The sequence below is a fragment of the Zootoca vivipara genome, chromosome 3, assembly GCF_965207765.1.
Source record: "Zootoca vivipara chromosome 3, rZooViv2.hap1.1, whole genome shotgun sequence".
NCBI classification, from domain to species: Eukaryota; Metazoa; Chordata; class Lepidosauria; order Squamata; family Lacertidae; genus Zootoca; species Zootoca vivipara.
Window position 1 is genome coordinate 108673257 of NC_142586.1, and position 22330 is coordinate 108695586.

General features: G+C 44.2%; 1 protein-coding gene across 3 annotated transcripts; it reads right to left on the reverse strand.

Annotated features, from left to right (window-relative positions):
* Window positions 1-154: 154 nt before the first annotated feature.
* On the reverse strand, window positions 155-21473 carry CLHC1 (clathrin heavy chain linker domain containing 1). Of its 3 annotated transcripts, XM_088667422.1 has the most exons (12): window positions 21210-21473; window positions 19368-19555; window positions 17604-17737; window positions 16610-16811; window positions 14870-14988; window positions 13697-13784; window positions 11787-11893; window positions 10901-11075; window positions 9263-9465; window positions 8445-8624; window positions 7145-7337; window positions 155-591 (listed from the first exon to the last, which is right to left on the reverse strand). In XM_088667422.1, the coding sequence occupies exons 1-12, from the start codon at window positions 21390-21392 to the stop codon at window positions 438-440; spliced, it is 1926 nt and encodes a 641-aa protein (XP_088523548.1). In that variant the 5' UTR covers window positions 21393-21473; the 3' UTR covers window positions 155-437. The 3 variants fall into 3 exon arrangements, with proteins under 3 accessions (XP_088523548.1, XP_088523549.1, XP_034966846.2); XM_088667423.1 differs by lacking the exon at window positions 19368-19555 and having other exon boundaries at window positions 21210-21362; XM_035110955.3 differs by lacking the exon at window positions 155-591 and having other exon boundaries at window positions 6780-7337.
* Window positions 21474-22330: the final 857 nt, after the last annotated feature.

Sequence of the window (22330 nt, forward strand, 5' to 3'; positions counted from 1 at the left end):
TGTCATTAAAGAAAACAATGCTGCTGTTGTTGTTTGAAAAAAAGACATGCCTGTGCAATTGTCAAGCTTTTCCAGCGACACATTTTTACTACAGTTTGCAAAGCCCAGGTATTTAAAAGCAAAACCAATCATACAAAAATCGAAACATGCAATTGTATGGCTTTGATTTTTATTGTTAGGTCGTGTTGTGAAGTATGTGCAGATTAGATTGCTTAATTTTATTGTATAAATTTTGTGGTTTATTGTTAAAGTATTATTTATGACTATTCTGTTATATTTTTCGCTACTGTTAGGAGTTTTGTTTTAATTTTGTAAGCCACCTTTGGCATGACTTAATGGGAAAGAGACAGACAAGTGAAAGGCAATGATGATAAATGATGGTGATGATGGAGTTGGAAGTGGCTCTGTAGGTCATCGAGTCTAGGGATGCCGCTGGACTAAAGTCCCATTACCTCCGTCCATTGGCCATGCTGGCAGGGGCTGATGGGAGTCGGAGTCCAACAACATCTGGAGAGCACCACATTGCCTGCATTGGCCAGAGGGCTGGAGTCGATCAGGAATTGTTTGGAGATCCTAGCAGATTTGCTGTGCCTTGAAAGAAAGAAACATGACAACAAGTAACAAGTGTACACGCTCAGAGGATGACCTCCAAACCACCCTAAATATCTTCGCAGGTGCTTACAAAAAGCTTGGCCTATCACTCAACATCCAAAATGCCAAAGTGCTATACAAACAAGCACAAAACAACCACTCTGCAGCCCCACAAATCCAAATCAATGGTGTAACGTTGAAAAGTGTCAATCACTTCTACCTGGGTAGGTAACTTTCCACAAGGACCGACACTGATGCCGAAATCCAGTATCACCTGAGCTCTGTGAGTGCAGCTTTCTCCCAATTGAAGTGCAGAGTGTTTGAGGACTGGGACATTTGCAGGGAAACCAAAATGCTTGTTTACAAAGCTATTGTACTACCAACCTTAATGTATGGTTGTGAAACATGGACCACTTACAAACACCATCTCCAACTCCTTGAAAGATTCCATCAACGGTGTCTCTGATTTTTTTTTACACATCACTTTGGAAGACAGGCGAACTAATGCCTTGTACTGGAAGAAGCAAAAATCACTAGTGTCGAAGCAATGATTCTTCAACATCAACTTTGTTGGACTGGTCATGTTGTTTGGATGCCGGATTATTGTCTTCCAAAGAAACTACTCTATTCCCAGCTTAAAAATGGAAAGCATAATGCTGGTGGTCAACAAAAGAGGTTTAAAGACTCTCTCAAGGCAAATCTTTAAAAGTGTAGGATAAACACTGACAGCTGGGAAACACTGGCCTACAAGCACTCCAGTTGGAGAACAGCCTTTACCCAAAGGTGTCATGGACCTTGAAGACACTCAGACTCAGGACAAAAGGGAGAAACGTGCTAAGAGGAAGGCATGTTTGGTAAACCCTCACCATGATCAACTCCCACCCGGAAACCTGTGTCCCTACCGTGGAAGGACGTGTGGATCCAGAATTGGCCTCCACAGTCACTTACGGACTCACCGTTAAGACCGTGTTCATGGAAGACAATCTTACTTGGCTACGAGTGATCACCAAAGAAGAGGAGACAATGACAACTGTTGCTTTGACTTATCTTTCCCCCACTTTTGTTGAGTTTTAGCCCCTCCAGAAAGCAATGGGTGGCAGCGTTAGGCTTAGCTGCCAAGTATCCCGTTTTTCGCGGGAAACCCCCGGATTTTAATCCATTTCCTGCTGTTCTCCCGAATGGAGAAAAATCCTGGAAATCCCCCAGATTTCCTACCTGCCAGGGAGCCTCCATTTTGGGTGCTGCTCTGACCATGTGTGGGCACCGGAAATAGGGTAGAGCGGCACCGGAAGTCGCTTCTACACATGCCTGGTGGCCATCTTGGTGGTGTCGCATGGCGGCAGCCACCACCAAGATGGCCGCCGGGCATGCGTAGAAGCGACTTCCGGTGTCGCTTTGCCCTATTTCTGGTGCCCACACATGGTCAGAGCAGCCCCGGAAGTTGCTTCTACGCAACTTCCGGTGCTGCGCCGCTGATGTTCCCGCATTTTTCAGCAGGTGACTTGTCAGGTATGGTGTTGGGGGAAGTCCTGCAGGACAACTTAATATAGCAGAATAAATCCACCACTTAGTCACTATCAGCGTGTAATGAACATGCGGCAGAAATGGACTTTCCATAAAACACCTGTCTGGAGGGACCGCAAAGTGTTTAATAGAAGAGACCCCTTGTTGTGTGGGGCATCTTGAATCACAGCAGTATTATGAGCAGGCAAGGCTAGTGAGACTGGGGTGGGGGGCATTAGGGGCCAAGGAGCAGGGGAGGGAGAGGAATTTCACATATTGATTCCAGCTAAATAACCTGTTCGCTGCCTGCAGGCTTCTAGCATAGCTAATTGCTATTGACAAACACATCATCCGTGAATATGCCTAATCCTTTATCAAAGCCATTTCAACTACTGGCCTTCGCTATATCCTTCAGCCTTGAATTATTTCGGTTTTAACTGTGGATTAGGTCAGTGGCTCCCAACTGGTGATCCATGAACCCCAGGGGGTCCTCATAACTCACTCAGGGCGTCCATGGTACCACACACCTAACAAAAACTACCACAGAGACTACAAGCATCTTGGCTTTTGAAAAACAGAGGGTCGGTCGGCAGTGCTTAATTGGGAACCACTGGATTAGGTGAAAACAGTCTTTCCTTTTGAATGGTCTGGGTTTCCCCCCTATTATAAACTGTTATAATGTTAGAAACCTTTTGCATACCAGGTGTGAACGACCAAACTCATTGTACATCACTGGGAGTATCCTAGTGTGATTGTACTCAGAGTACTGCATAATTTTCCTGGAGAGTCCCTCGCTCTCACACACTGTAAGTCATTTAGACAATATTTGCTGTAACTGAGCACACAACAGCATGCTCAGTCTTGACGAGAGACCAACTGGGAATGTCCAAAATGCTCAAGCTTCCCATTGGTTGCCATGGCATTCTCTTCCCGCCCCCGCCCCGGACCTTTTCATAGCAAATCCTCTCCCTGAGACATTGACTTGCATTCAGTCCTAGCCAGTGGCAAAGTCAGAATACACATGAGGCGAGCCAGAAACATCCAACAGTCTGCTTTTTCATTGGTTACTGTACCCAGAGGGGAGTTTAAGCTAATAAAGCCTTTGCAGGTTGAAAAAGAGATAACAGTCTCCCCAATTTCTGCTAATATAAGCCAGCCAGCACAGCTGTGCTTATCTGAGTGTTTTATATACCACAACGTGACTGTACGCTAGGTCTGTGTCTATGAGGGCCCTCAAAGATATATCCATTTTAAAATATTCAAGTTTCAAAGGGAGAACAAGAGTGCAAGTCTGAACTCCTCTTATTTAGCAGAGAGAGAGAGGGGGAGGGAGGGAGGGAGGGAGGGAGGGGACTATCTAGTCATCTCACCTGCCTTAAAGCCTTCTGGCCAGTGACGTGTTTCACAGTACCTTGTTGGCACCAATGTTTAAATTTAATTAGTATTAACATTATTTGAAAAACTCAAATTGCTTGTATTTAAAGGCATTGAGGACTTGCATTGAGTTTTTAGCTGAGGCCCTGTGTGTAAGAGAGCTGTCCAGCTCCGGTTGCTGCTGCAAAAATTCTGACTTTGGTCCTGGTTCTGCTCATTTGATGTTTCACATCGCACCTGGAAAGAAGGGAAGTTGTTGCCATGCCTTGAACCAGGCATGGGGAACCTTTCCTAGTTAAGGGCCACATTACCTTGGTGGAAACCTGCTAGGGGCCACATTCCAGTGTGGGGCCGAGCCGGCTGCACACATAATTTAAACACCCTTAACACCCACATAGACTCACTTAATCACACACTTTCAAAAAGCTATTTCCCATGGGAAAAGAGACATATATTTAGATTATGAGAAAAAGCTGCTCCTTTTCCCTTATGGGGTACCCAAGAGTCCTTTTGTAGGTTCTCTATCGGTAGGAGAAAATAACAGAGACCAATCAGAGAATATTGAGAAGCAAAGCATCTAGTAAGCCTGATCTTTATTAAAGTTGTTGCATGTGCGCAAGCCCTTATATAGACATTTTAAATTGCCCGCCCTGGAATCCAAGACCACCCCCAGAAACATAATACATACATCATAGAAGGGGCGGACTACAACAGAAATCTGAGTGTGTTGTTTTTTCTCCTGTCTGCTAGGTTGCTTGATTGGATTACCTGGACATCCTGGCCACTCTTTTGTTACTCAATTCCTGAATCCAGGTCACAGATTCGCACCCTATTAATATCTTATGGTCCTGTCAAGATTGTTGCTTCTACGATGTTGCTCATTAATTTTCTTACTGCAAGATGTGTGCCGTTGCAAAGCTTAGGTTGCTTGATATGTCACAACATGATAATTGGTATGCCGATTTTCAATTGCAGTACGTGCAGTGGCATTCCCGGGAGATTGAGTGAATTCAAAAATTCTGTTTGGTATCTCTCTCCCTCGCATCCCCCTGCGGCCTGGCCGGTTCCCCTGGCTGGACAATGCTGTTGCTTTCTGTGTTCTGCTTGGAAAGACTAAAAGGCCCACATTCAGTAGGTTGCCATGTTCTTTTGTGATGTCGCTGATAATCTGCAGCCAATAGCAGCAGCTGAGGCCAGTGATTATGATGCAGCATCCTCAGCTGTGTTGTTTTGACATTCTGCAGATGGCAATGTTTTTTATAAAATATCATGTTTTTACCTGTCACAGGTGTGTCATCTATATACTGTAATCTATATAAATCAAAATGTAAATGTCTGTTTGTCATAATTAGTAACGAATGGACATTTACATTTTGATTTATATAGATTTATCCATATAACAGATGCCTGCCAATGAGAGAGGATGGAAAAGGGATTTTTGCAATGTCCATTCGTTACTAATCGATGCTCTCTGAAAGTACTTGACCAATTGCTTTGAAATTTTGACACAATGTTGCATTCGTATACACGAGTGTTTTTATATACCTAGATTATATAGATGTTACACATGAGACAGGTAAAAGCATGCTTTTTTAGAAAACCAGCGCCATCTGCTGGATCTTAAAGCAGCACAACTGAGGATACTGCATCATAATCTCAGGCCTCAGCTGCTGCCATTGGCTAAAGATATCTGTGACATCACAAAAAATGGCAACCTACTGAATATAAATGTGCGAGCACACAGAGGCTGCAGTGGCTGTCTGGCGGGCGGGCACCAGATCCTGTCCCTTCATCTGCTGGGGGAATGGGAACCGGCCCAGCCCTCCCCAAGATGTGCATGGGGTATGCAGGGGGGGGAATGCCACCATGCAGGAGAATTATAACGTCACACGCCAGGGGGACCAGATAGGGGTGTTGTGACATCATGTGACTGGGGTGGGGAATGGGGGCGCTGATGGATTTGGGGCCCATGGGTTTGGGGAGGATGAATGGGTCGGGACAGGGTGGGGGGACTTTCTACAACACACGTGGGTGGGGGAGTTACTTATTTAACAGCAAAGCTTCCAGCGGCGAATGAGCTCAAGAATAGTGTTCGAGAAAAGACTGGGCATCCCCCGCACCATAAGCTGCTAATGGTACAGTCTCCCAGCAGATCCTGTGGCTGGGCAAGACCACTTCACTCACTCACCCCATGGGGAGTCTCGGGTGGGGGGGCACCAAATGGTACCCCCATCAGCCTGTCACCCGGAGCGCACCACCCCCACCCCCCACCCCGGCCGCTGTTAGTAACTCTAGTAAAGATTTGCTTATCATTTTTTTCATATTGTAAAAAAGGAAAGGAAAAAATGCTCCCCCATATCCATTATCTCTCCTGACTATGCAAAGGGCAAGGACTTGGCGATCCCAGCAGAAAAATGGATATAAAATCAATGTGCACAGCTGATGTCATGCCCTATCTTATAGTTATTTGAAGACTCGAAAATGCAGTTGCATCCTGGAAATAGCATGTGTGCATTTGCGAAAGAGGAAGCAGCTGTAACTGCAAAAACATAAAGGGTCTTTTCCCTCTCAGCTGCTATAGTTTAGGGGTGCTGGGAGGGGCCATAGCTCAGTGATAGACCTGCGTTGAATGCAGAAGGTCCTAAATTCAACCCCTAGCAGGAAATGTCCCTGGCCTAAAAACCTATACTAGTTAGTATATTTATTTTGTTTATTTCCTAAAATTTATATACTGCTTAATTGTAGAAAAAAAACCCGAAGTGGTTTACGGAAAAGGATAAAACAAAAAAATTGTCACAAAAAAATTATGGCCATAATTTAAAACATACAGAAAATATATGAGTCCCAAAGCAAAAATTAAGCCTTTGGGAATAACTGCCATGCTTTTTGTTAGTGACAACTATATCCCAAAAGTCAGATATTAACTTTACTTGGCTGAAGTCTGCTTTTTTTTTAACAACAACAACCCCTTCACAAATGAATGATCCTGGCTACATTTTCTTACAACTAGCTTCTCTGATAAATTAAGTCTGCAATCCCAACTACCTGGGAGTAGAGATGTTGGAGAAAAAAAACCAAAACCAAATGTTAGCCCAGTATGGCATGTGGGAAGGCCCCGAGTAAGTCTTTTGGGGTAGGTATTGTGTGCATGTAAGTGAGAGGGAGGGAGCATTTCAACCATTGGATCCAGTGGCATTGGTGCAATTGTGCAAATATGGAATTTTTCAATTTGAAAAAATGGACCAAGTCATGTGGACAGAAACTATTTCAGAAGAAGAAAAAGTTGGACAAAAATGAAATTAGAGGAGAAATGAAATTAAAATAATTTTAGTATGAACACGAAACTCCATGACCATGAACTGCTAGGAACAGAGTCTTTAAACCTGCCCCAGGCTTTTTGCTATAACAGACTTAGCACATCTACCCTTCTGGAACAAGTCTTATGTGAAACAAGGATGACGGTATCCAAAACCAAATCTAATACAGACTTCAAATGATACAGTCATATTGTGCCATGACAAACAGCTCTCCCAATAAGGACAGGCACACAAGTGTTTAATATCTTATTGTTTCTAAGAAGAAAGGACATTCACAAGTCAGGTTTTGTTGAGTCTTCACCCAGTTGAAGTGACTCTGGAGGCAAAGAGCTCCCCCATGTGTTTTTCAGGGAAATTACCAGAAAACGTGTTCCATTAACTTGGCATCCTCTGCACCATCAGGTATTTCAACCACTCCTTCCTGGGCAGCCAGGATCGTGATGAGAAACTTGGATAGCTTTTCTCTCCTGATATTCTGGCATATTTCAGCTATTTCCTTCCAACCATCCACATTACATTCTTTATCCTTTACAATCATTTTTTCCAGCACGTCTGTAAGGACATTCAACAAAGAAAAATGTGAAACAAAGTCTTGCTGCTTTTCCTTTCTGTTTGAATCATGAGTCGTAGAAAACAGAAACATGCATACCTTTGGGTAGGATCCTAAATCCATTACAGGGCAATCTATACATGTCTATGAAGAAGCCCCACTGGGTTTGATGGTATTTACTCTCAGTAAATAAATTTGCATTATTAAGGTTTCGGCCAAGATAGTATGCAAAGGATTGTAACTGATGAACTGCACTGATGAACTGCAACCTATGCATGTTTTCTTGGGAGAAAGCCCCATTGGACTCAGACTGACTTTTGAGGAAACATAGGTTGGATTGTAAGGTTGAACTATGTCCCAGCAGGACAGGTTCTTAACAACCAGACGTAAGATGCCAAGGTTGAGCAGGTATTTAGAACAATGGCATCCATGTTAATATTATGTGTCAAAGCTTAAATCAAGCTGCGATAAAATGAAGCCATAAATAATTGCTACATTTAGTCACAGGTTAAACATGTCAAATTGTCCTCTATGAAAGGATGTTAACTGATTAGCTAATTGAGTAAAAGCAACAGAGTTAATCCGTCACGTTTAGTAGAACATTTGCATCACAAATCCAATTAAAGCACCTTTCCCCAACTTGGTGTCTTCCAGATTTTTTGAACTACAGTGGCTTGGGGCTGATGAGAGTCAGGACTCCAAAACATCTAGAGGGCACATCTGGGGAATTAAAGGATCTTGGAAGCGAAAGCATGGTCTTAACTGCTGTTAATCTGGCGTAGAGCATTGGTGGCCAGTATTTTGGACAAGTGTGCCACAAGTGAAGCCCATGGTATGAAGGCCAAAAACAGACATGGCAGTGGGAGACCTGCGATCAGATCTCTCACTTGTTTTTAAAAGTTTAATTGAAGCTGAGAGCAGATAGGGATCCAGTTGGGACTGCATCCCTGCAGCCCATGCTCCTGATTAGAATCCTCCACCTGTCCCCATCCACTACTTACCCTTGTGAGGCCAAACATACCTGCAATATACAGCTGCCTGTAGATATGGGATAAATTGCAAGTGCATACAGTGACATTTCTACTGAAAAAAACCCCAGCTGTGCTCACCGCTGCCTTCCTTGGAAATCTCTTCCAACAATCGTAGACAAATGACTCTCTGCTCTGTGTCAATGAGTGTCAGGACTGTTTCCCCGAGGGACAAGAAGGGTGGCTGCCCATTCCACTCTTGAGTTAGGCAGCGCATGAGTTCTACATTAGGGCAATGTTGCAGTAGGAAGATATAGTCCTCTGAAACCAAACAGCAATTACATTAGAAAGACTATCTGAAAACAATACAATCAACCATGCCAGTAAGTGGGGCATGAGGTGCACAAAGTGTGTCTCCAGTTCTTTGCTGTTAAGCAGAGATCTACTATCTTTGAAAAGGCAAGATGGAGTTTAGGATCCCATGAACTATTTTCCATGTAGAGCTAATGCTTGTTTCAAACCATAAGCAATAGAGAGGGGAAGAGCCATAATCACTTTCTCTTTCTCACACACAGAGCATTGCTGTGTGTCTGAAGATGGCTGAGAAGCATTTATTCATTCAACATATAGCTTAACATCGAATGAGGAAAATAGCACATGTAATTAAGGCCTGAAAAAGCAGCTGCTTGATGCATCATCACCACCCCCAACGTTTGAGATCACGAGGGGAAGTCCTTTTCTGGATTTCCTGGCTTTTGGAGTCAGGCATGTGAGCTACAAGGAGCAGGGCCATCGAAGTATGAGTGCTGTTCTTGTTAAACTCCTCACTGAAGGATGCTCACTAGGCTCTTTCACTTGCCCCTTTTCAGAAGAAGATTAAGATTTAAACAGGTCTTTGGTTAATTTCACTGCTGTCGTGGTTGCAGTGAGATATAAATTAACAAGGCTCGGGAATCTACCTCTGGGAAAGCGTTTGCAGTCCTGAAGGTAATCCATGGCTCCATAGATCTGTCCCTGTTTGCACAAGCACAGGGCGGCTTTTTTGTGCACTCCACATTCAAGGTAGACAATCTGAGCCAAAGCGTAGCACTGGGACTCATTGCGCTTATCTACCTGTGCATAATTGAAGATCGCATCGCCGGCTTCCTCACAGAATGCCAGTCTAGGGGAAACAAGAGCAATTAAACGTATTCTAGGGACTTATCAGGCTTTGGGGTATTGTGGAATAATTGAAATAATGATACCTAGCATCATTTTGTAAGTCACTTTGACTTTAGACTTAGTGGCAGGGGGAGGAGTGACTAATATAAAATATAATAATAATACAATGACAATTTATAATCTAAGTGATGCAAGGTAAAAGAAGAAAGGAACAGGAAGAGAAAACAAGGAATTGAGAAAAGTCCACAGTCTCTATGTCTTGCTCATAAGACAATGTTGCTGTAGGACTCTCTCTGCACATTCCAGGAGTTTGAGCATTACCCAAATGATTCCCATGCTAGGAAAGTAACTTCTGAGATTCTGCTCAGGGGCTTCCTGTTGACCATAAATCTGCTTGCTCCCCCACTGCCACCCGCATGTTGCCCTCTGCCTCACTTTCTTCTCATTCTGGCCTGTGCTCAGCCCCAATTCAGTTGGGTCTGACAGAGCCAGGCTGCCTCAGTTTCAGAGTTAACTCTTCACATTTTGAGAATTGTTGTCCACAGAAGTACAGTACTATCAGCAGGAGCATCAATAATGCATCTGGATCTGCCTTCTTTGGAGCCAGATCATTGGTTCGCATGGCCTAGCAGACCTCTGCAGAATGGGGGACAGCCAAGTATACTTTACTGCAGATATTAATATTGTGCAGCTTGAAGCAATAGGATGAATTAAAAACTGGTTCCTCTTGCAATAAAAATTGTCCAGACCCAAAATATGGTTTCAAAGCTTTACTAAAAGAGTTTTCTTCAAACAGATACTGTAAAAATACAAAAAATGATACAGTACATCCAAATAGTTGCATACCAAATGGGTCTGAAATCAAAGATTTGTCTATCTCCACAGCCTCCATTATAGCCTGGAGCTGTTTTCTCTCCAGGAGAGAGAGACTTCTTTGGCACACCTTTGTCTTCGGTGGCTTGAGAGAACAAAAGGCACCCTCAAAATGGCAATTTGCAACTGAATATCCTTTCCATGTGGTGTAAAGTTAAACACCATGTAAGAGAGCCAGCAAATATACATCAACAGGTAATTATCAACCTGGTGGCACTTAGAGAGCTCCTAGTACAGCTCAATGGAATTTCCCATGCTCTTTTAGCAATACACATACAGTGTCATTTTCTGTTTCAGTGGACAATTACACAATTATACTTAACACACTTGACCTGGGCCTCAGAGGGCTAAGCTGGCTGGGGGGGGGGAGCCAGGGGCCTGCTGGACTGCCATGGTAAGAACAAGACTCCTGCCCCCAGGCTTCAAGCAAGCTCTTCATGGCCCTGTGGCCCAGTATTGCCTACTGAGGGCCAGTGGCTCCCCAGAGGGCATTCCAGCATAAAAAGCACATGCTTCACCGCTGAGCTATGAACTCTCCTTGGATGCTCCAAGTGGCTACTTACCTGTGCAGGGTGACCCAGTGCATCACCAGGTCTAACCGTTTCTCATCCAAGGCACACTGGATGGATTCTGCTACCAAATTTGCTGGAAGTGGCTGCTTAGTAGCTATGCATGTGCTTATTAGAGCTTCGCAGTACATGAGCAGAGGGAGAACCTTCCCTTTGATTGGGCCAACACCTGAAAGAGGAAGTCAGTAAGTTTCTTTAAAAAAAAAAATTAAGCAAGCTATGTTTTCGCTTGGGCCTTTTTCTTCTCTGCCCTGCTGATTCCTCCTCAGTTCAGATTCTCCACTAAGGAAGCCTTAATTCCAATGTGTTTCATTTGCTTTTATGTTATGCCTTATTAATAGTTTTTTTTGTAAGCAGTTTAGAAACTTCTATCTATCTATATATCTATCTATCTAGTGACTAAAAACTCATATACATACATATACATACATACATACATACATACATACATACATACATACATACATACAGGTACAGGTAAAGGTACCACTGAAAGTTAGGTCCAGTTGGGACAACTCTGGGGCTGCGGTGCTCATCTCGCTTTACTGGCCAAGGGAGCCAACGTTTGTCTGCAGACAGTTTTTCTGTGTCATGTGGCCAGCACGACTAAGCCCCTTCTGGCGAACCAGAGCAGTGCACGGAAACGGCATTACCTTACTGCCAGAGTGGTACCTATTTATCTAGTTCCACTTGACGTGCTTTCGAACTGCTAGGTGGGCAGGAGCTGGGACCAAACAACGGAAGCTCACCCCATTGCAGGGATTCGAACCGCCAACCTTCTGATCGGCAAGCACTAGGCTCTGTGGTTTAGACCACAGCGCCACCCCCTTGGTCACATACATACATACATACATACATACATACATACATACATACATACCCCTAAATTTCTCCATGGTTTCTTCATTGTGGAGTATTCCTCTTGGAGAATTTGCTGCATATATTGCAGCAGCCTCATACTGACCACGGGAAAATAGTTCATTGAACCTGGCACAGGTTAAAGAACATAAAAGTTCAAAGGCACAGGCAGTGGATGCAAAAACAATTCCATGCTTGACAGTGGGTGTACACTAGCCAGACACAACCTTAGAAGAGGTGTAACATGGGTATGATAGTCAAACTAGAAATACATAGCAAGATGCTTTTCTTTCATGCTCTGGCTATGTTGCTGTGCACAGCATGACAGCTGTGGTGAGGAGCAAACCATCTCTTTCCAGCCTGCTGACCCCATTTTTATTTGTTTTATTTATTCAATTTGCAGACCACCCACAGGGCAATTCACAACATAAAAATACAAAATGAGAACATAAAATATAAAATAAAAACAAACACAAACAAACAAAAACCCTCCCACGAACACATTTAAAAAGGACATAAAATGTTAATCAGCCCCTGGTTAAAGAGAAATGTCTTCACCAGGCATCTAAAGATATGTAATGAAGGCGGCAGGCAAGAAGCCCTGGGGAGAGCATTCCAAAAATAGGGAGCCACTGCAGAAAAGGCCCGTTCTCGTGTTGCCACCCTCCAGACCTCTCATAGAGGAGGCACACAAAGAAGGGCCTCTGGATAACCCCACTCTGAGATCAGGCATAGGCAAACTCGGCCCTCCAGATGTTTTGGACTACAGTTTCCATCATCCCTGACCACTGGTCCTGTTAGCTAGAGATCATGGGAGTTGTAGTCCCAAAACATCTGGAGGGCCGAGTTTGCCTATGCCTGGTGTAGATGTTAAATAAATGGGAGGGGGCCATGGAGAAGTAAGAGGGAAGTGAAACAGTGAAATGACATTTTCTCATCTGAACCAGAAAGGGAAAACCATCTATCTGGTTCCATTAGTCTTTTTGGTTATGGCTCACCTTAGCATCCATTTCTCCAGCAAACCCTTGCCCAAAGACACCATTTGCTTCTCTCCTTCCCTACACCTCCATTTTCTTCATAAGCTTTTCACATCACTCACATCAATTCCTGACCTTATTCTCTACCAGTGTCTTGCCTATCCAAGATCTTTGGGGCAGCCCAGTGCTAATAACTAACTTTGGCCCTCAAATACTTCTGTGCATTAAGGATAACTTCCTGTCATACCTGCTGTGGAGCTTCCTCCCCATGTGTGTGACCAAGTACCATAGATGACCCTAACTGACCAGATAAAAGGCTTGGCCACACAACCAGCTCTCTCTTGGACTCTTAGTCTCTTACTCTTACTTTTGGACTCTCTTGGCTCTTAGCCAGCGTATGGCTCAACCTTCACATAGGATGGAGCCCACAAGCAGAAAGTCTGAGATGTAGCTCAGACTTCTTTTCACTGTAACCACAAGATAAAGCATGCCTTCGGATTACTGCTGTGAACTGAATGTGAGTAAAACTTTATTCTTACTTTTAAAGAAGACTGTGTCGTGTTATTATTATTTTAAGAGGGAAATAAGTGGGGAAACTTACCAGGAACAACTCAGACTGGATAAGCCAAACTGGATTGCTTAATTAAAGGATTCTAATGAATCATCAACTTGCTTCCAATATGTTGCAGAGGGAATTTACTCACTAGTGTGAGTGAGGAAGGATAATATCAAAACAATATAGCCTCTCCTACCTTCCTTAATGTTCCCACAATCTGCACACCAACAGTATGTCACGGAGGGGAGAGGGGAGACTGCTTGTGCCCACTGCTGCAGCTGTCAGAGGATCTCCACTGTACTGCTGCTCTCTGTTCAGTCAAGCAGGCTAATGACTGCAATGTGCTTGATGTGCTTGTTGTGGCGGGGACAGACTAAAGGGCATGCTCCATCACCTTACCTTTCAATGTATTCAATCAGGTCTTCAGCCTCTTTGCTTTTGCTGGGGTCACGTTCAAATACACTGGAAATGCTGGTGGCAAGTGTATCTGAATAGAGAAAGCCATCCATAACAAGTTACCATTTTACGCTCTCAGAAAACAGAACCACCAGGAACCACAGGTTTACATCACTTTTAGTATTACTTTAAATGACATGGCTTCTTGTAGTTTGGTGCTGAGAATTCTGCTTAGAGAGCTCTACTCTGCACTGCAGAGTTACATTTCCCAGGGTTCTCAGGGGGAGAGGAAGGTCTGTTGAACTAATTTTGGCCAACAGTGAATGTGTGCCCAAAGACATCACCAGCTGTTTTCCAAGCACTGTGCAGCATTCAGAAATGACGTAGTCTCTGTTCAAAAGGCTTACAGTGGGCAGTGGGCAGGAAAGACAGGAATGAGAGGCGTGGACTGGATGTAGTAGAGAAGTAAGGAGAGGTCAGCTGGAGATGATGGAACATGAAAGGTGAAGTTAGGATGGTTCAGGAAAGGATTTGCTAGCACACGAGTAAAAGGAAAGAGTGCAGGAAAGGAATCAGCTTGAGCATAAGGTGCAGCTTGTCAGAATTCTCCAGAGATATAAATTTGAAAACTGACAAATAAGGATGCCGCAGCATTCCAATGGAAATGGAAATGAGAGCAGAAGTTGCCAGTGTTCTCTTATTTGTCCGATGTCCCAGAAGCAACCGGCTGTTTCTTTCAATCTGCACACCATACATAATTATGTTTCCTCTCATTTGCAGTGTTTCCTTTGCACCGAAATGAATGGGGCAGAATAACATAATGACAAATTTATTTTACATAAGTTACATAATTACATAAATTATGCAGTTTCATCACAGCAGACAGCAAGAAGAGGAACTGCAGCAGTGTTGCATGTGAAAGAAACAGAAAACAATGCCTTCTTACATCTCCCTGATGAATGAGCTAGAACGGATCAAGGGGCCCAAAGACTGGCATAAGGGAAAGAAAAGGGGAAAAGGCAAGCCCTGCTTTGGCAAATAATTCCAAAATAAAAGGGAACTTTAGCATTGCTGGTTGCCACACAGATCAATTGTTTCAGTGTGACAAATTTTCTTCCCTGTCCTCCTTCTGATGGCTTGTTGTCAGATGGCAAAATCTGAACTTTTATATTTTACCTTTTGAAAGTTTTGCATTTTCTATCATTTGAAAGATGAGCTGGTGCAAGGTTTCTAAACTCCTGTCTGAACTCTCCCAGATAGTCACAACGTTGACAAACTGTGATAGTCTATAAAAACTACAAAGAAGAGAACAGTGTGTGAAACTGGTTGCCTGGATGTGGCTCTTGTTAGCTCCCTGTTAGTGACTCCTCCTAAATTTCTCTTTCCCCCGCAACCACACCTTCATTCTTATCATCTTGCTCCCTTTAGTCTTCAAAACACAGGACTTGAGTTTTCTTTGCTACAGACCTTTCCTACTGCATGCTCTTTCATCGTGGCTCACAATTTGGGATGAGGGAGAAATTCAATTCCCGTTGCGTTTATAGGCAAACTGACCTAATTTAGCCATTTCTTCTTCCTTTTAATTAGCAGTTTCCAAAACAATATGCAGACTGAAACACAGCCATCCTCCAAAATTCTCACTTATCTGAATACTGAAATGCAGTTCTCCAGCCAAGTAACGTGTGCAAATATATCTATAGATCTATAAATATCTGTATAAATCCTTATCAATCTCTCTCATTTTTTATCCAAAGATAAACATATTGCCATAATTACTTTGTAAATTAGGAATACTCATGGCTAGTTTCTAACAGAGACCAACTCAAACCTCCTTTGAGGGCTGGAGAGGTGCTGGATTCGGCAGAGGTTGTTTGACAAGATGATGCTGGGGAACTGAACCAGGGCATAAGAGTTGTTGGTCCGCCCCATCAAATGAAATGAATGTCACTATGTTCTAGTTGAGAACCACTGATCCATCTGCCTGGTACTAGCCTACTAAATGGCTTAGGTCCAAGCTATCTGAAGGACCATATTTTCCCATAACATAGGCTCTGCAATCTCCAGAGGAAGCCCTTCTCTCAGTCCTACTACCTTCACGAGCACACCCGGTGAGGATGCAGGACAGATTTTCTTAGTGGCTGCTCCCAGTCTTTGGGACTCTTTTCCTAGACAAGCTACACTGGCTCCCTTCCTTGTTATCCTCCCATTGGCAGGTAAAGCCTTATTATTATTATTATTATTATTATTATTATTATTATTATTATTATTATTATTCCAGCAGGCTTTTAGGAACTGACTGGTTTTTAAGGAAAGGGCTCTGTACTATTTTTTACTATCTGCATTTTAGAAGATACTTTTTAACATTAATTCCTCAGATGGTTTACCGTAATTGCTTTCGAAAGATAACCCTTTAAATGTTTCAGCTCTGTCCATTTTATCTGTATTTGCTTCAATTTTTGTGTGCTTCCTTGAGTTCTGGCAGAAAAGGTGGGACACAAATACAGTCAAACCTCAGTTGTCGAACGTAATCCATCATTCTGGAAGCCTGTTCGGCTTCCAAAATGTTCAACAACCGAGGCACAGCTTCTGATTGGCTGCAGGAGCTCTCAAGCAGAAGCCGCACCAGACGTTTGGCTTCCGAAAAACGTTTGAAAACTGGAATGTAAATAAAAGTGTAAAAATAATTAACAACTCTGTGTGTCCGTGCGTACCAGAGGTTGAATTCATAACTATTAGACATTCTGCCTCTGGGATCTAAGCCATGATCCAGACTGATTATGAGGTCTGTACCTAGAGAGGACTGCACTGATACTGCAGTTCCAAAATAGGAGTGTGGTGGTGGTTGAAAGAAATAATACCCCGCAGAGCCCTTTTAAACACAAGGTAAATTTCATGTTGCAAGGGGGACCATTATACCAAAACTTCAGCTGCTCATTCTGTTTTTCAGCCACATTTCGCTGGCGAAGGGCACGATTGAGGTCCTCTTCAATGTCTACAGTGTTCTCCAGGGGAATGTACTTTGTCAACATGTCTTCTTTCAGGTCCCTCACCCTCTTTTGGAGGTGAGCTAGGTGGACGGAAAGGGCATTGATATCAAGAGAATCTTTCATGCTGATGCCTGTTGGAAAAGGAGGAGCATAGGTTCCGGTGAACTCGCGGCTGCAATCAAAGCTGTGGTCATTTTTCATTTTATATATCTATATACGGTATATAAAAATGTAAACTGGGCATGTGTGTTTGTCTCCAATGTTCAACGAAACTGCTTGATCGATTGTGTTCAAATTTGGACACAAAGTCAAATGTGACTACGAGAGCAAACCCATACCGTTTTCAAAGACAGATGTCACACCTGTGCAACGTAAAACCCCCAAAACCACGTGTTCCAGAACTCACAAATCAGACGAAAGTGCATGCTGGGAGCACAGGAGATGTTGCAAAACAGCACCCTCTAGCAACGGCTACACTGGTACTGCACCTAGGAAAACTTCCCTCTCCACAGCATCTCGACTCGGCTTTCCAGACTGGGCCGAGTGGAGGTGGGGGCTCCCCTGAGTGGGGGAGGGGGTGGGATAGGTCATTGGGTCGGGACAGGGTGGTGGAGACACAGGGATGCACCTGTGTAAACAGAACACACGTAAAACAGGGGGACTCTGAAGGTGAGGGGAGTCTGAAGGGGGACTCTGAGGCCCCATTTAACAGACTGAGCCACAGCAATGCGTGGCAGGGCCAGCTTGTGTGTGTGTGTGTGTGTAAAATGTATTCAAAGTCAAGTGTGAGAGCTAAATTGCATTACTTGATTTTCCTCCACTGAAATCCACAAGACTTAATCTAAAAGTCTGTAACTATGGCCAGCTCATGCTCCAAATTTAAGAGAAACTTGATTGCTATATTAAAGAGAGCTACTTCTCACCTGGAATGACTTTAGCAGGGTTGACTGTCTTGCTCAGGATTGGAGATTCTTTTGCAGAGAATGTCTCCCTTAACGCTCTTACTTTCTGTATCAAGTTTGTGATTCTTTCGGAATTGTTCTCAATTTTTTTTAACCTGAGGGAAAAAACAGTCGTTGAAATATTAATCCAGCCTCACTTGTGTAAGCAGCTTTTATGTTCAAAGACACACATACCCCCATTCTGACATGTGCCACCTTGTGGGGGCCACATGGCAATGACGGACAGGGCCAGAGGCAAAAGTGAGGGGGAGATAATTGTGACTTACCTTTGCACAGTAGGTGAAATTTCAACCATGCAAAACCAGAGATTTCTACACACACATTGCTTGATTCAGGCAAGCAAAGGAGCATTATTTCCGTTCAAGGGCATATTGTTGCCAGGGAAAAGGACTTGAGGAGAGTGGAGGGCAGGGACAGTGAGGAGCAGTGCTTTTTTTCTTAAAAAAAAACGTTTAGGACTGCGGTCAGCAACCTAATATTGCCTGCAGGAACCTCCTGCAGCCAATGGGAAGCTGCGCACACCTCCTCCACGCCGGAAGGAGCATCGGAAATAGCGTTTGTGCATGTGTGCACGCACGCACTCTGGCCCACCATGGCGTCTGCGGGACCGTGAACTGGCCCAAGCCACAAAAACTTTGGCGACTCCTGGTTTAGGGGTACTCTCATTTTCCTACTCATATTGAAATACTGCCCCTCAATGAGGCCAAACCTAAGAGGCCAAATTCACAAAATGTTTAGGGGTATGCATACCCCTGCGTCTCCCCCAGAAAAAAGCACTGGTGAGGAGGGCAGCCTCGGGACAGTTCCAAGGGTCAGGCATAGAAGCCTGGGGATTTGCATTGGGCCCTGTGCTGGATTTCTTCAGTAAGTAAACCACTGGGATGTCTGAGCCAACTTTACTTGATCAAACAGAACAGCGGCTGCAGGGGAACCCACAAAAGTGGAGTCCTCAGCCCTATAAATTACAAAGGCTCTCATATGGAGGCATTCCTCCGCTTTACATACACTCCAACATTTCTCCGATGGAAATAGGGATGTCCTATTCAAGGCACCTTACGAAAAAACCCCACAGCAGATTAAAAACAATAAAGAGCAGCGGGGTTTGGGGGGGGAGGGGAAAGACATTTTATAATTAAAGCATATCAGCAGACAGTAAACTAAATAACAAGGCACCAAAGGCTCTGACTGAAAAATATGCTTGCCAGGACAGAATTGTCAAGAGCTTGTTTAAAAGTAGACCAGTAAAATCATTCCAAATTTTTAAAGAAAGTATTGTTGTTGCTTTTGACGTTTCTTCCCCAAGAGATTGCCACTGTACTTTGTTGTATGGCTTAGAAGTCATGCCATACATTTAAAGCAATCTTACACCACTTTAATAGGCAAGGCTCACCCTAAAGAATCCCAGGAAATGTTGTTTACCCTTCACAGAGCTATAATTCCTAGCACCCATAACAATCTACAGTTCCCAGGATTCTTTGTGGGCAAGCCATGAAAGTTCAAGAGGTGTTAAGAGTACTTTAAATGTATATTCTGGCAGAGAACTAGACTGAAACATGGTCCATGAAAACTATGACATTAAACAGCACATAGTTAAAAGTTTTTAACCCCATTTTACTAAGTCCAAGGCCAGATCATGCTGTTGTGCTACAGACTTGCTCAAAAATATGCTATGAAAGGCCATCCACCGCACCTCCTGTACTTAACAGTTGCCAAAGAGGTCCTTACTTTTCTGTCAGCTGACTAATTCTGTTCTTATAATACATGAGAGTTGTAGACTCGCAGGCTAAAATCTTTAATTTCCCACGAAGATAGATGGCATTCTGTTGGCCCTTCTTTATTGCTTCTATGAAGGCATCATATTCCTGCTTGATTGTAGTCAGGATATTCTTGTACGCATTAGCATGCTCTATTATCTGTGTCAATAATATAGAGGCTAGTCATTTGCTTTCCCTGCTTTATAAAATACTAGACATAAGTTATGAAAAAGCTTCATTCCAAAATCTCTGAAAGACCCCTCCTTGCCATGTCAGACCAAAGCAGCCTTCCTCCTTCCATATGGCAGATATTGCCTCAAAAATCTACATTACATGCGAGACTGCTCATTCTTCCTGCTGTTTTCACTGCTTAAGTCTCTCCTACATTGAGCTCCCTTAAACATGCCCACATTTCACTGAATGCCAGGATTGGACAGCCACCTCCCATCTGTTCTGAAAAGAGGATAGGTGCAAAAAGAGCTTCTCTCCATGAGCAAGCATGTGGAGAAATGGCTGGTGTAGATGTCTCTCCCCACCACCACCACATTGATGGACTGGCTACGTGTCACTAAGACACCTGTTTAGTTTTTGTTTTTGCTATTTTACAGATTCCAGGACTAGGTAAAGGGGCCCCTGTCCGACTCTGGGGTTGCGCCGCTCATCTCGCTCTATAGGCCGAGGGAGCCAGCGTTTGTCCGCAGACAGCTTCCGGGTCATGTGGCCAGCATGACAAAGCTGCTTCTGGCGAACCTGAGCAGCGCATGGAAACACCATTTACCTTCCCACCGGAGCGGTCCCTATTTATCTACTTGCACTTTGATGTGCTTTCGAACTGCTAGGTGGGCAGGAGCTGGGACCGAGGAACAGGAGCTTACCCCGTTGCAGGGATTCGAACCGCCAACCTTCTGATCAGCAAGCCCTAGACCAAGCATCCCCAAACTTCGGCCCTCCAGATGTTTTGGACTACAATTCCCATCATCCCTGACCACTGGTCCTGTTAGCTAGGGATCATGGGAGTTGTAGGCCAAAATATCTGGAGGGCCGCAGTTTGGGGATGCCTGCCCTAGACTCTGGTTTAACCCACAGCGCCACCTGGGTCCCTGATTCCAGGACTAAGGCCCAGTATTATGAAACCTAGCTCAATCGCAAAATGATCATATATATATATATTAGTACTGATTAATACAGGCCCAGTACATTCCTTGGCAAATGCCACAGGGAATAGGTACAATATATTTATTATTATTATTATTATTATTATTATTATTATTATTATTATTATTTATTGAACTTATATACCACCCTATACCTGAAGGTCTCAGGGCGGTTCACAGGATAGCAGCTAGCAGGATGGACCATGAGCCAGGCTGGCTGGCCCTGGTTCTGCTTTTGCTTAGGCAAGCTGCTGTTTTTCAGCCTCATAGGAACATAGGAAGTGGAGTCATGCCATTGGTTTCTCTTGCTCATTATCAGTGATGAGCAGTGACCCTCCAGAGTTTCAGACAGGTCGCACATGGAGATGCCAGGGATTGAACCTGGGAGCTTCCTTCATGCAGAGCAGATTTATGATCTCAGTCCTCCCACAATCCCACATGCAATATGGGGGATAATAATACTGATCTACCTTACAGGGTTGTTGTTAATAATTGCTGTAAAAATGGATGGAAAACATTTTGCACGCTTAAGAAGTCCTATATAATGCTGCACGTTATTATTTTGACACTGATTTCAGCCGGAACAATATGCTCCCAAACCCCTAAGATCACACCCATTTGTCTTGAAAAGCGAAATGTTCTTAGCAATGCTTGGTTACCATTTCAAACACATTTCTGTATATTATGTAATACTCCTCAGCCAATCCTTGCTGAGTACAGCCCACTTTCTCGATTTCTGAAAGGATGTAACTCTGGAGGCTCTCCAGAAATTCCTTCTCCGCCTCGGGGATGATAGGAGGCAATACTGAACACTTTCTTGTGTTGACACTGGCAGCTTTCATGATGGAGGAGCAGTTAAGTTTCTACTGCAGACAGAAGTTGAGAATTCTCAGCTGTTTCTTTCGACCAAAACACTTGTCAAAACCTAAAAGAAAAACGTGACAGGGACACGGTTAAAATAATTTTGAGCTTATCTGGCCAGTCTCGCTGTCTTCAGTGGGACTTATTCACAGATAAACTGGTGCTGGTCTGGATGCAGCAATCAAGCATCTTACTGTGGAATAGTCATGTTAAATTAATATTTGTGCAAGTATGCAGTAGCAATGTCCTTTGTGAGGGTGGTCCAGAGGCTGCAACTAGTTTGCTTGCTGGGGCAAACTACCACCAGTGTGAAACACCATGCTTCTGGGATGTGCAACAGCCAATCTGCTACTGGGCCAAGTTCAAGTGTCCCCATTTTCCCGTGTTTACAGAAGCCATCCCGGTTTCTGATTTGATCCCAGAATGTCCTGCTTTTCCTTAGGACATCTCTATTTTCATCAGATAAATGTTGGAGGTTATGCGACCCCCCCAAGCCAAGGCAATAAGTAACTATGCAACGTTTAGAAGACACCGGAAGGTGCCCTGTATAGGGAAGATTTTTTTAAAAAATGCAGGCCCGTCCTAGCCATAGAAGCTAGTGGCGCGGTGAACCATGGCGCCAGGCGCTGGAGGGTGCCAGAGAAGTGGTCTGGAGGCTACGGCTCGGCAGCGGCAAGCCAGGTGCCCAGTGGGGCGGGCTCGGGGGCTTCTGAGCTTGCGCAGTGTGCCCTTTCTCTCCCCTGTCCTGGCCCCGCCCCTCCCGTGCCGGGCGCAGCGATTGGCTGCTTGGCAGCGTCGCCCTTTGCAACGGGGTCTCTGACGTGCCTCTTGGTGGGCCGCCCCTCAGGCGCCGGCGTCGCCTGGCCGCCCTCCCACTCGCCCTGCTCCTTGCCTTCCTCCCACCGCAGGTTCGAGTCCC

Bases quoted from the DNA above. Each gene is read 5' to 3' on its own strand.
- CLHC1 (XM_088667422.1), bottom strand. From the start codon at position 21,392: ATGAAAGCTGCCAGTGTCAACACAAGAAAGTGTTCAGTATTGCCTCCT. The intron at 9,466-10,900 runs GTAAGTAGCCAC...TGTTTCCCCTAG, and splicing joins CACTGGGTCACCCTGCACAG to ACTGGCATTCTGTGAGGAAG. The intron at 592-7,144 runs GTAATTTCCCTG...CTTTCTTTCAAG, and splicing joins TTAATGGAACACGTTTTCTG to GCACAGCAAATCTGCTAGGA.